This window comes from Nesoenas mayeri, assembly GCF_963082525.1.
Source record: "Nesoenas mayeri genome assembly, chromosome: 4".
Lineage (NCBI taxonomy): Eukaryota > Metazoa > Chordata > Aves > Columbiformes > Columbidae > Nesoenas > Nesoenas mayeri.
In genome coordinates this window covers 52,492,909-52,505,993 of record NC_137540.1, presented here as the reverse complement: position 1 = coordinate 52,505,993, position 13,085 = coordinate 52,492,909, and the positions used below count along the sequence as shown (strand labels likewise).

Here is a 13,085-nt window from a genome sequence, read left to right as displayed (position 1 = left end):
ACTAGATTTACAGATGTCCAGCTGAGAACAGAAACATGTTCACATAGCTATCTAGCACCAGTCATTAAAAAAAAAATAAATAAAATCACCTCCCCGCCCCCAAAACCAAACCAAAAGACCAATATTAAGATGAGGGTCAGATTAATGGAGGATTAACCTTTCCCAAAACCTTGCACATCTCATATGTGACATGTTGCAGAGTGAGCAGGAGGCTTCCACTTTGTGCTATCTGGGTTGGTTCTCCTGTCAACACTGCTGGTATACCAGTACTTGATTAAAGCTCCTCTGCTTTAGTGTTAAATTATTATAGACCAAAGACTCCAGGAACTTACTTCAAAGCTTCTGCATTTTAATTTAATACTGCTTGCAGGATGTTTGGGCACATGAAGCTTCAAAAAAGCTTGGGTTTTTTTTATTTTTTTTTCCCCTCCTTCTAGGGAACCAGTAACACCCAAAACACCACCTGAGGCAGGATGATGTTTAATTTTTATTTGGATAATTTTTGTGTGACACCACCATGACACTACAGCACTGGGGAACTGCAGAGCACTGTCTGAGACCTGGGACCTTACGATTCCTAAGTCTGTGTTTCGGTAAGTGGCTCCGCAAAGCCTGCCTGGCCCTCGGTGACCAAACGCTCTCCAGACAGGTGCCCAAGTGAGCACTGATACCGTCGCTGTCACAATACAGAAGAACCTCTTTGTAGACCCCACATAGCCAGCTGAGGAGCAATGGCCGGGCCCGCTGTTGATGGCAGAGCCCTGGGAGCCGGAGCGAACCTCCGCCCCACTCGTGTCCCCTGGCAGCGGCAGCCCCGCGCCACCCCCGACAACGCCTTGTGACGCCGCCTGGGGCGGTCGCAGGCGTCACGTCGCCTACATTGCCCGGCAGGCCCTGCGGCCGCTGGAAGTGACGCCCGGCCGGATCCGGGGAGTGCGGCGGTGTGTGGTGCTTGGCCATTTGTGGCGCTTGCGGTGGGTCGCGGGCGGCCGGGCCGGGAGTTCGGGCTCGGGAGGCGGTCGCCCGTATCTCTGCTGAGGCGCTTCTCTCCCCGCAGGTGCAGCCATGGCAGACTCCACGCAGAACGGGCCCATGCAAGGCGGGGCCGGCGGCGGAGCGGTGGTAAGCAGCGGCCCGGCCGTGCGGGGGGCAGCAGGCCGCGGCGCCGGCCCGGCTCTTGCGGGGAGAGCAGGAGCACCCTGTGCTGGCCACGATGCCTCCCCGGCAGCGCGGGCGCCCCGTGTGCTGCTCGCCCGGGCAGGGGGAAGCGGACCTTCCACTTGCTGGATGAAAACGTGTTGCTGCTGCGCCGCCGTTCTGGGAAATGCCTCAATCAGAACTAATTCTGTGCGGCAGCAACCATGTGTCTGTGGTTATATTACGTAAGTTAGGAGATGACGATATGAAGGCGCTTTCAGGTTAGGTTAATTCCTGGTCATTTTCATAAAAAGGGTCTACGAACGTGGAGGAAAAGAGCAGTGTTCAAAAGCTGGTTCAAATTCGGAAAAACATCTTGAGCTCTTTCAGGTGAAAGGGAGCTGATATTTTGTCTCTTAGGCACCTAATGTCTCAAAGCATGTGATGTTAGAGCCATTCTGGTACCGAGACTGCATCAGGTGTGAAGAGGACTGTGATTAAGGAGAGCTGCTAGATTACTGTTAAAAGTTTGGTTGTGTTGGGTTTTTTGTGTGTGTTTGTGGGTTTTTTTGTTCTTTTTATTTTGTTTTTTTTTGTGTTGTTGTTTTTTGCAGCCAAGAATAAGTAAGCCAAAATGATGCTACTTTCCTTATGAGGTAGCTATGCTAAATCTCCCAGACCCCTTCTGTTTTCCTCCTTCCTAAGAAATGTGATTTAGCCCTAGATGTGTGAAGTGTATTTTAAAAGGAACCTTAAAGGAATAGATACAAAAGTCAGACCTTGCATGATGCATTTTGGAAGCTGGCTGTTTTGTGAGGTTGGTTTGTTCGGAAAAGCTACCTCCACACAAGATCTTACTACTGTGTTTTATTGCAATGTACAAAGGAGCCTCTTGATTCTGAGACAGCCAAGCTGTTTTTGCTATGGTTAGTAACATTGTATGAGTCAAGTTTTATACAGATGAAAAAGATGCTCTTTGCTTCAAGCTATTATTTGATTCTGTTCAAGGTTGGAGAAAGACTTACAATTTAATATAGAACAGAAGAATGTTCATTGTATGCAAATATTAAGATATCAACATCTGTGGGTGTTGTTTTTTTTCTTTTCTTCCTCTGATGTAGCAATTTCTGATGGCTAACAAGTTGGATACAGCAATGTGGATTTCCCGCTTGTTCACAGTTTACTGCTCAGCTTTATTTGTCCTGCCTCTTCTAGGGTATGTATTGTAATTTTGTAAAATAGCATTAAATATTTTCAAAGTAGATGCACTCCCTTTTCAAAGAGTTGTTTTCCATGTTAGGGTAAATTTTGTCATTTAGCCTACTTGGGTGATTTCTGTAAGAACAGTTTATCCATTTTAGGTTGGTTTGAAACACTTGTAGACATGTTTGGAAAATGTGTTGAACAACTGTAAAGTACTGGCAAATGTGTGGTTTTATCTGTGGTTATGGAGTCATATATTGAGTTGGTTTACCTTTGGCACCTCCAGTAAGTCGGTGTTACAAGTTTTTGAGTTGTATTTTGATAATAGTGCTTGTGTATGATAATAGAAATACTTCAGGTGTTGTGCAATTGTGATGCAATTCTCAAGGGTGGCAAACTTCTGAGCAGGGGCTTGGTTCATATGGTAATGCCTCCTCTGATGATTTGCAGGTTGCATGAAGCAGCGAGCTTTTATCAGCGTGCCTTGCTGGCTAACGCTCTTACTAGTGCCCTCCGACTACACCAAAGGCTACCACACTTTCAGCTTAGCAGGGCGTTTCTGGCCCAGGCCTTGCTGGAGGACAGCTGCCACTACCTGTTGTACTCACTTATTTTTGTGAATTCCTACCCGGTTACAAGTATCCTTTGCTTTGGTCACCCTGGTGATGTTTTTAAATATCTTAAAAACTTGATTCTTCTCACCACCTGTGCCGTGGGTTGAAAAACTAGTTTAAACTAGAATATGTTTGCTATTCGTAGAGAATATTCTGTGTAAAATAGGAGAGGTTTATGTTGATTGATCCATACTCAGGTTAATTACCTCTCTAGTGCACTGCGGTCTCTGCGTACTTAGGCTTTCTTTACCTGAGACTTCAGTGGGTTTTATGACCAGCCTCAAGTGATACTTTGAGAAGTTGGTAGCTTTCATTTATTACCAGTACTGAGTTTATATATGACTCCTCACTGTGAGTAGGACACGTATCATGTAGAGAGATAATTATACAGTAGTAGCTTTTTGAGATGAGTTATTAAACAGATGAAGTATGCAAAAAAAGACTTAGTCCTGTGGCTTGTCAAAGGTGATGTGTAAGAACCAACTTTTCTTTTGTGCCACTTTGTATATATGCTTAGTATCCTACTCTTAAAATGTTTCTGACAGAGGCATGTCTATGTTCTTGCTCTCTCAAATCTGAATGGCTGGCAACTGCATGTTTTTTGGTAAAGAAATGCATTTTGTAGCATCTCTTAATTAAAAGTATTACTACATGTATTTGATAGATCTTAAGTAGTAGCCTCACACACATCTTCTACGCAGGAAGAATGCACTCCAGCAGAAATGCATTGATGTGTAATGGTGTATGTTGTACTTTTGCATACCTACATATGTGCACATTTTGAAGTTAATAAAAATGTATAGTGAAGAGGTGGAAGAAGCAAAGAGCTATAAATGCAGATGTTAGACGTATACATGTTTTAATACAGCATAGATAATTTCAGCCAACCATCAAGCTGTTACTTGTGTGTTAACATCACAGAGAAATGAAGCACTTGTGCAGCCTATAATTTTCCTTATCGCTTGCTTCAGTGAGTATTTTTCCAGTTCTGCTGTTCTCTTTGCTTCATGCTGCCACATATACGAAGAAGGTTCTTGATGTAAGTATGACATGCTTTTTGATACAATTAATACTGCTGGTATTCTTGGGGTTTATAAACAGGTGTGAGTTGCAGCTATGGTTTCCTTTAGCTACGCTAGAGGAGTTAAAGTGACGTTATATGGAATCTCAGCACAGGGAACATGAGAAGTCTTTAGGTTGGTGGTTTGGTTTTTTCTCCCTTCTGTTATGACTTAACCATGTTGGAGTTGACACTAGTTCTTTTCTTCAAATGTTGTTCTTTGAAGGAAGCAAAAGCTGTGTAGCAGTTACGTTGCAACTTAAGACATGCTTTCAAGCTAAACCATAGTCTGTGAAATTGAGTGTTCTGTTTCAGTAGTAAAATAACAAAATGCAGGGTGAGGCTAGCAAGGAAATAACTGCCATTGGACTTGCTGCTCATTGAACTGCCTTGTGCAGCTTCATGCAAGTCCAACCTTTGGTCTTCCTAACTGGGCTGTCTTGCTGTCATAGGTGCTTCCTCCTAGTGGGCAGCATAAGGCTCATGGCCTTCTCCATGCTGTTGAACCAAAAAGGGTGTGGGAGGGAACTGCAGCACCTCGTGATTTTAATTGAACTCTGTAATTACGGAGTTCCAAGCTTCCAGTAGTTTTCCTTGAGATACTGATCTGCATACCTTTAAATGACTTAGTCTTAAAATTCTTAAATGAGTTATAAATGATAATTGTTAGTATTTTGATTTCTCTGTGCTGGAGAAGGTAGGTGTAACTTGTATGTTTTCTCGCAATCTTTTTTTCTTCTTCAAAGGCACGGAGTTCAAATAGTTTGCCCTTTCTGAGAAATCTTTTAGAGAAACTGAATGCTAATCAACAGAATATTCTAAAATTCATTGCTTGCAATGAGATTTTCCTGATGCCAGCTACAGTTTTTATGCTCTTCAGGTAAGAATTACCATAAATATTTTCAGAATTAGAAACTTGCTATGTGGGATTACTTTCTGCAATTGAGTTCTCTGTGGGTCATAGATCTCCATTTTTATGGTTCTGGCTGACCAAGGCTTGAACCTGGAGCTACATTTATTTGAATACTAGATTTCTCAAGTTGGTGCATCATTAAATCAAAAAAATATTAATTCCGACATAACTAAGCACCAAAAATGCTTCCCTGTCATAGCATGGGTGACATTGTTGGGTCAAATCAGAGTTTTTTGGGCCTGTAACTCGTGTTCTCCTACATTGTTCATTTAGGTTGATGTAATATAGTTGAAAGTGAACTCTTATTTTTTACCATTAGATTCCATAAATTAAGGTGGCATGGTATTTCATTCTGCTAAAAGTGTGCAAGCAGGAGTAGGTTATGCCCTTTTTTCTATACAAGTTGTAACACAGTGAGAACATTTGTCTTGAGTAGTCTCACAGGCAGCAGAAGGGAGGCTTTACCTTTGTGGAAGCTGACAGAATACATAATTTGTCTCTAATATGTCAGCTGAAAACTTAAATGCTTCAGTCCTGAAGGATTCCATTTCATTTAAGGCCACTTACCAACTGAGAGATGGATACTCTCTGTATCCAATAACTGAAACTTTGAAGTACTTAAAACTTCTCTTTAGGGTAACTTTTTTTTCTTTTTTTTCCTATCTCTATGGAGACTTTAGTATGAGAAGTGTTGCTACTTTGGATACATCATGTAGTAGATCATGAAGCTTATAAAAGATCATATGCCAAATTTTAAAATTGTGTAATGGTTAAGTGCAGCGATTGAGAATTTGTTATTCAAACTGTCCTAGCATATTAAATGCTTGTAAATACTGTACAGATGGAAGATTTTCTCCTGTAGTTCACTTTTATTTTCACTTTATATTTTTTCTTTTGGGTAAAGATATTGCTTATGCTTGAATGTGTTCTAGTTACTGGGACTGTCATGTTAAACTTCAAATAGAGCTTTTTAATATTGTGTTATATAAAGAGGCTTCGGTCATTGAAATTACTCATGGTATTTCTGTGCTTTGCTATGTATGGTTTCTATGCTACCCTTTCACTATTTTACAGCACTTTCATGTGAAACAGCAGTTTTGTAAAGTATCAAAACCTAATTTCATGGTAACTGAAATAGTCAGATATTGGCTTGGCAGTAGTGTCTCAATACATCTATAGTAGTGTCCAGCGTGTACTGGGAAGTTTTGCGAAAGATGCTAGAAATGCGGCCCATATATTCAAAGTGCTACGATGAGCTGAAAGCGCTTGCTGTAACTGGACTATTTATGTCAGCCAATTTCTGTGCTTGGCCTGCAAGCTTTTTCTTAATACTGAACAGGCATCCACCACTTCTGTGATTCTTTGTCCACTACCAGAAATGAGATATATAAAAAACTTAAAGTGCTGTTCTTGTATTGATTTTATATTAATTAAAAACTGCTTCATTGAACACTTCTATTCTGTAATGTAAGTTTCTGCTTTCCTAAGTGTAAGTTTGTGTACTTTTTCTTGTCACATGTAGATTATCTGAACCAATGTGATCCCAATGTAGCCTTTTTGATCCTAAGGAGTTTGATTGCTTTTATTAGGAAAAGTCCTGATTTTTTTTTTTTTTTTTCTTTTTGTTAGTATTAAGTTCTACTTCTCTATTCTCTTTCAGTGGGCAAGGTAGTCTGCTCCAGCCATTCATTTACTATAGATTTCTCACATTACGCTACTCCTCTCGGCGAAATCCATACTGTCGGTAAGCATGGAGTTCATTTTGGAAGTTAACATTAAACTGTGTAGTCTTAGGCATTCAGAAATTTTTCATTCTAAAATGAATGCATAACTTATAATACTAAATGTGCAAATGGTAATTATAGAATGTGGAATACACCTGGATGCTAAAAAAATACCCAACTATCTGGTTTAAGGTTACGTTTATTTCATGTAACTGAACTTCTCTAAAATGTACCACCTTGAGTGGGAGGTTTCAGAACATGCCTTTGTAATTAAAACTATGCTTTGGGAGAGGAAAGTCTTTTAATTGTTCTGTGACCATTTACGAGAAAGATATTCTTATTTTAGATTCCAGGCCTGTCTGAGGCTAAGTCTATACATGAACAGGCACTTACAAACTTGTGTAATGTTGAGAGAAAAAAAATCTGTGGGTGACCTTAAGCATGTTCATTACTTCCTTTAGTTAAATTCTTAAGTCAGGTTAATTATAACTGAAATAGAGCTTTCTTGATTTTGTTTGGAAGTTGGTCAAATCAATGCTATGGCTTTGAAACCATAAATATTTCTATGAGGATTTGCTCAGATTAGTGCTTTCTCAGAACTTTTCTTATTACAAGCATTGCATAGGGTAAGATTTTGTGAACTTTCCAGTATGATCACTACTTGATTAGAAAATATTTTGCTAAAGTACCAAGTAAGTGACTTTGGCTGTCATTGTATGCAAAGACAGGTCTGAGAATCATAAACTTGATTGCCTCCTATTCCTTACCATTTTGTAAGAGATCAATTGCTCCATCTTAGTACATGGTTTGTGGTTTTTTTTTTTAACAACAATATCTACAAAGGTGCTTTACTACTTTGGTATCTAAAATAACTTTTTTTGCAATATTAAAACTAGTTTATCCAAGATGTTCTGGCATTTATGTGCTTTTAAAGGAAACTGGTGTTGTGAGTTTTATTTCTCATGTCTGTCTTCTAATTGTTGCTTCTAGAGTGCAGGGTTCTTGCATTCTGCCAAGAAGCAGTGCAAACACACAATTACCTCCCAACTCCTTACACTATTTCTGATGGAGCATTACTTTTTTTTAGTGCTTGGGGTTTGTTTGTTTTTCTTGAAGGTAGAATTCTGCTGGTTTTATATCTGTCCTTACCTTGTAAGCTGCTGAACTAAAGTTAATTGAAATGTTAATGTTTAAAGGATAAGAATTCTGAAGCTCTTGCAAGATACTGCAATGCTGAGTTGATCTAAAGAACTTGCTAGCTAGAGTTTGTGGGGGGATGTTGAGAAAAGTAGTGAATGAAAAAGATAGATTTAGATTTTACTTCTGCTAAATGCTGTTGGATTTTAAAACTCTCTTTAAATCTGATTTTCAGGACTCTCTTCACCGAGCTGAGGATTGTTGTTGAACACTTAATAATGAAGCCCTCATGCCCTGTTTTTGTAAGAAGACTATGCCTCAGCAGCATTTCCTTTATAAGCAGATTGGCACCAACTGTTGCATAGCCAGATTTCAGGCCTCTGTGTTTTGTGAACATTATGAGCAGCTGGTACTTCTGCTGATGTTATAAAATCCTGGTTTTACACCAGTCTCACTCCAGGCTATATAAAAATGTGTATATGCTTTTCTTGGAGAAATATGAAGTTTAGCATATCAAAAGCAAGTCATGGAAACTTAAAATTACTGTGCTGTATTGGTAATTGGTGAAAAAGAGTAGCTGTGTACTATCCAAAACATGCCCGGTCATACAGAATTGATTTTTAGGAATCAAGGATTGTTTGAGGTTGATTAAAACTTTTAGAAGCCTGTGCTCAGTAGGCTTCTGTTAGTTTGATCTATAGATACTGTAGGATGTCTCCAGTGGATAGCAGCTGGTATGCATACCTATGCAATATGCTTTGGACAGTGTTCTGCTTATTAGATATATCTGTAGAGTCATTTTTTCTAAATTACTATATTCAATGCAAAAAATATGGCCCACTTTGAATTTCACAAAAGAGATTAAAATCTATCAAGCTGACATAGTTAACACCTTTTCTGAAGGAGACGCTATTTCTGTTTGCAGTACTTATAAAGAACTCTTCCAAGTTTCTTCCTTGTGAAATAGTCTTCATGTTGTTGGAAGAAATCTCAACACTCTGATCGCAGGAAACTCTGTGCAGTTATCTTGCCATAACAAGATGTTTTACCAAGCTGAATTGCTGACCTGTGGGCTTTTCAGACAAAACTGCAATGCTTAAACTTTTAACCATCTCTTAAGTGAACTAATCAATGTAAACTAAGTAACTTTTGCAGAATCGTTGCAAATTTGTTCTTGTTTCTACACAAATGTGAAACTGCAATAATCCAAGCATGTCAGCTTTTTAGACAATTAATCTGTAGCTAGCTCTATATAAATTGTTCTTACAGTTTCTGAGACTCATTGTGATGGGAAATTTGCATAAGGGATTGTACCTGTTTAGGCAGCTCCTGAAACAAATGGGTGTAGGATTTTTTAGCATAAATCCGTCTGACTGATCTGAAGCCAGTGTCACTACTACAGAAATGAATATTAAATTGATTATGTATTCACCTAGCAGCTGGAAGGTAGGTAATGGAAAAAGAATATTATCTGTCTGAACACAACTGCTTTCTGTAAATTCAAGGCAAAGTATTTGCCTAGTCTTCTGTAGTTAATGTTAGTATTCTAATTGCATAAAGTAAATGGGTTTCATTGGCCTTTTGTAAATTTCTATAGCACTGTACTTAACTATTCTTCCTTGATCGGAGAAATCTTAATGTGAAACACTTTTGAAAACAGTCTTGAAGCAAAGTATTTTCCTGTAACTATTGAGTTATCTTGTTTGTGATGTGGATATCATTCATACTTCCCAGTTGTATTAGTTTGTTAGATCACAGCCTGTATTTATAACCTTATTTTTTGCTCAACCTCTTGGTACTGATGAACTAGTTGGTAATTGAATATGATATTCTTTGACTACTTGTCTTGCTCTCTGAACATGATTAGCTATTTATAGAACACTTGCACACTGCAGAAGCAACTGCATGCAGTAATGCTCTACAGCTGCTAAAGACTTGCAATGAGATTCACTATATGTATATCCTGTAATTTGAGGATTTTATAAAAACTAAAATTTCTACTGCAATAAAAGGAGTGTTAAATGTAATTTGCTAGGCTCTTCAAGCTTATTTTCTCACTAACAGAACATACTGATGCTTGCACCTGGAAGTTGAGCAGAATGCTGTCCCATGCGTATGTGTGCATGTTCTTATATTCCCAGTGCTGCTTCTGAATTGGGACATAAGGTTCTGTGCGTTTCTCAATTATTTTATAGAGAATTTTTGCCTTCTAAAGTGCAAATATTTATGACTCTCTCCTTCGAAATTTAGCCCAAGAATGAGCACTGCAACAAAGGTACCTAATCAGAGCAGAAAACTAGACCTACTTAGCATCATTTCAGTTCTTCAGCACTGTTCTAGACCCTCTTTTTTGTTATGCCGTACATTTTTCTGAGTTGTGACATCAGACTCTGTTCAGCTCTTTGCACCACTGTGATTTAAAAATTCATTTTGTCATCTAAATTTGTTCCCTATACTGAGAGTGGAAGGCAAAGAAATACTCTTGTAACTAATATAAGCAAAATAACATGTTACTTCTGAACAAATTTTTGTGGTCTAAAACTGCTGTTATGGTGCAGTCTACTGTTCCTGTAATTGTATGCTGTTATTAAATTAGAGAGGAGTCTAAATTGGATATGATGTATTGAAACTAACTGAAGGATGCTAAGTCTTGAGATCCAGCTCTATGAATGGATGAAGAAGATTAAAGGAATAAATGAATGAGATTGCAGTAAGTAGAGAGTTGGAAGACAGTGCCATGAAGCAGAGCTTATGTGGATTTCTTGTTAACTCTTTCTAACTAGGAAAAGCCTTAAAGGATCAAGAGGAGGAATATCTTTCATAAATGGGATTTGATTTGGCTAGTAGTATATTCTTGGATTTGCAAGGAATTGCTTGACAAGCGAAACCTGGATTTTACTTGTGGCCTGGTAAAACTTACCTCTTTATTGTGCCAAGAAAACATGGAACAATGGCATAAAAATAACTTCCAAACAAATCTAGCAACTGACCTGCACTCTGCATCAACTATGCTTTTTACTGTACCCTTTAGGCTGCCTAAGTGGTAACACTGTTAAGTTTACTCAGTGCTGGCAAAACCATTCTGTCGTTGTGCCTGTTTCCTTCCCACAGTTTGCGACTGCTTGTATACTAATAGTACAATTAAATGCATGAAATGCTGTTTGTGTCCTGATAGGTTGAGATTTTTCTGGTGAAAAGAGCTGTATGTTCATGCCACCATTCTGTGATGTGGGGGATGTAACAGAAGTCTGTGGTAGTAGAGAAATTTTACAGCTGACCATAGAATGCCTGCCAACCTCAAACGTGAAGCAGAGGATTTTTTGTCTTGCTGAAAGGTTGTCTACCTAATATGGTTATCGCGTCTACTGGTGTAAATCACACCTGTGATTGCTTTTATCATCTTGGCTTTCATGAGCTTAAGTGCTGCTGCATAGGTTCTGTGGGTAGACCTACCCCTTCCTGTGCTCAAGCTTGCTGTGGATCCAGTGTGAGACTCTTCTATTTTCAGCTGTAGGTGAATGAAATATCAGGACACATTTGGTCTGTTGGAGTGGCTAATGCCAGTTGGGATTTCTTACATACAAAGTAGTTTACTAATGCATCCATCCTTTCTTTTATTGTCTTTTATTTAATTTTATATTCTATTGTAATTTTTGTGCTGTCAGTTTTATGTTGTGTTGGCTTCTTTGTTGGATGTTCAAGGGGAGCAATATCTGTTAATATCTTGTTACATGTTAAGGTTTGGTTTTTTTTTTTTAAATGTAATCATGAGCCACTATTTGTTCCAAAAGTTTCTGAGCTGCTAACTATATATGTGATAGTAATGTCCAAACAAACAAGATACCTGGTTGTTTTGTACAGTCTGTCTTGGAACTCATTATTGTTAGGCACCAGTATTGTGACATTTGCTGTACAGATCCTTCGTTAATTAAGGAAGTGCAGCTCTTGCCCATTTTACAGACAGAAATGGAAACCTGATTACAGACAGCATGGAAGACTGATTTGCCTGAGGTGATATAAGAGCTCTGGCAGAGGAGAAAATTTTTTTTAAAAAATAAAGAAAATAAATAAGCATCGGGGGGGAACTGTGATTTGTTTCTACATCATATAGGATCATGTGGTCCTGCTTCCAAAATGATACTATCTGCTACTTAAACAATTTCAAAAAGTACTGTACCTCACGGTGCTCAAATTAAGGGTAGCAAAGACCATTGAGCTAGAACAGCACATTCTTTTAAAGCAGTGTCAAAAACTGATTCCTGTGTGCAAGAGCCTAGATATGGGCCCTGGTATTGTCATCTTTCTGGTCAAGAGAAATAATGCAACAGAATAAGATTGCAAATGTTTACGTACTAGATGTTAGAAGGGTATGCTAATCTGTTGTAACTGTCTGTAATTTTTTAATTGTTGCAGTGCAAGTATTTATGGTTAAACTATACTGAAATTGGTTAGTGTATCTCTGTACTGTAACTTTTCTTATGCTATATTTTTCTTAAAATCATAGGAAGAGTCAGGCCCAGGCCTTGCTGTTTTAAATCGCCTTCTAAGGACAGAACCTTAAGCCATCCTTTATTTCAAAAATGCATTATCAGTATGGATAATGTAATTTAATCTTAAATGTGGATTCAAAAATATCTTTTTCTAAAATGTCAACTTCACTTATTAACTTTTCTGCAGAAGCTTGCTCTGTGATAATAGCAGATATTGTGCAGGTAAGGGAGTTTCATTGCTTAGTTTTGTGCCATCCAGATGGTACAAACTTCTAAAATGAATTGGAAAAATTCATCTTTTACTTGTATTCAAGGACTGAGGCACAAAATGCTAATGCAAGGGCTCAGAGGGGAAATACAGTTCTCCTGCATATTTGAGAAAATGTGAAGCCCTTTCAAGAAAATCTAATAAACATAATAATCACAGGCTGCTGACACTAAGGAAAAAGCACCTCATTCGCTCTTTCTTTTATGCAGCAATTTACTGGTCCCTACTGATTTTCAAATTGCATCACTGCAGTAAATTATCCCTGCCAGTACCTGTGAAAGAAAGCACTGGGATCCATATTTGTTTAGTGCTGTGCTTAAATCAGCAAGAATGATAAATTTGTTGGTATGAAATTGGAAATACCAAGGGCTTTTCTCAGTGAACTAGCAGGTATCTCCATTTGTAATTTATCGTGACCCTTTTTCACTGTATGTGCTTTGTATGTCAAATATTTATTTCTAAACAAATTAAATTGTTTTCTGTATTGATATAGCTATGGTTTTGTTGATGTTCTTGAAATCAAATTGTATATTTATTTT

The 13,085-nt window shown here is 38.4% G+C and overlaps 1 protein-coding gene across 4 annotated transcripts; it reads left to right on the top strand.

Annotated features, from left to right (window-relative positions):
* The first annotated feature begins 903 nt into the window (after positions 1-903).
* Positions 904-12,200, top strand: TMEM33 (transmembrane protein 33). 4 transcript variants are annotated; one of them, XM_080343460.1, is made up of 8 exons: positions 904-974; positions 1,058-1,122; positions 2,259-2,353; positions 2,791-2,978; positions 3,926-3,993; positions 4,761-4,894; positions 6,588-6,671; positions 8,024-12,200. In XM_080343460.1, exons 2-8 carry the CDS (start codon positions 1,066-1,068, stop codon positions 8,151-8,153), a joined length of 756 nt encoding a protein of 251 aa, XP_080199586.1. In that variant the 5' UTR covers positions 904-974; positions 1,058-1,065; the 3' UTR covers positions 8,154-12,200. The 4 variants fall into 4 exon arrangements, with proteins under 4 accessions (XP_080199586.1, XP_080199587.1, XP_080199589.1 ...); XM_080343463.1 differs by lacking the exon at positions 904-974 and adding an exon at positions 1,752-1,793 and having other exon boundaries at positions 1,057-1,122; XM_080343461.1 differs by lacking the exon at positions 904-974 and having other exon boundaries at positions 983-1,122.
* Positions 12,201-13,085: the final 885 nt, after the last annotated feature.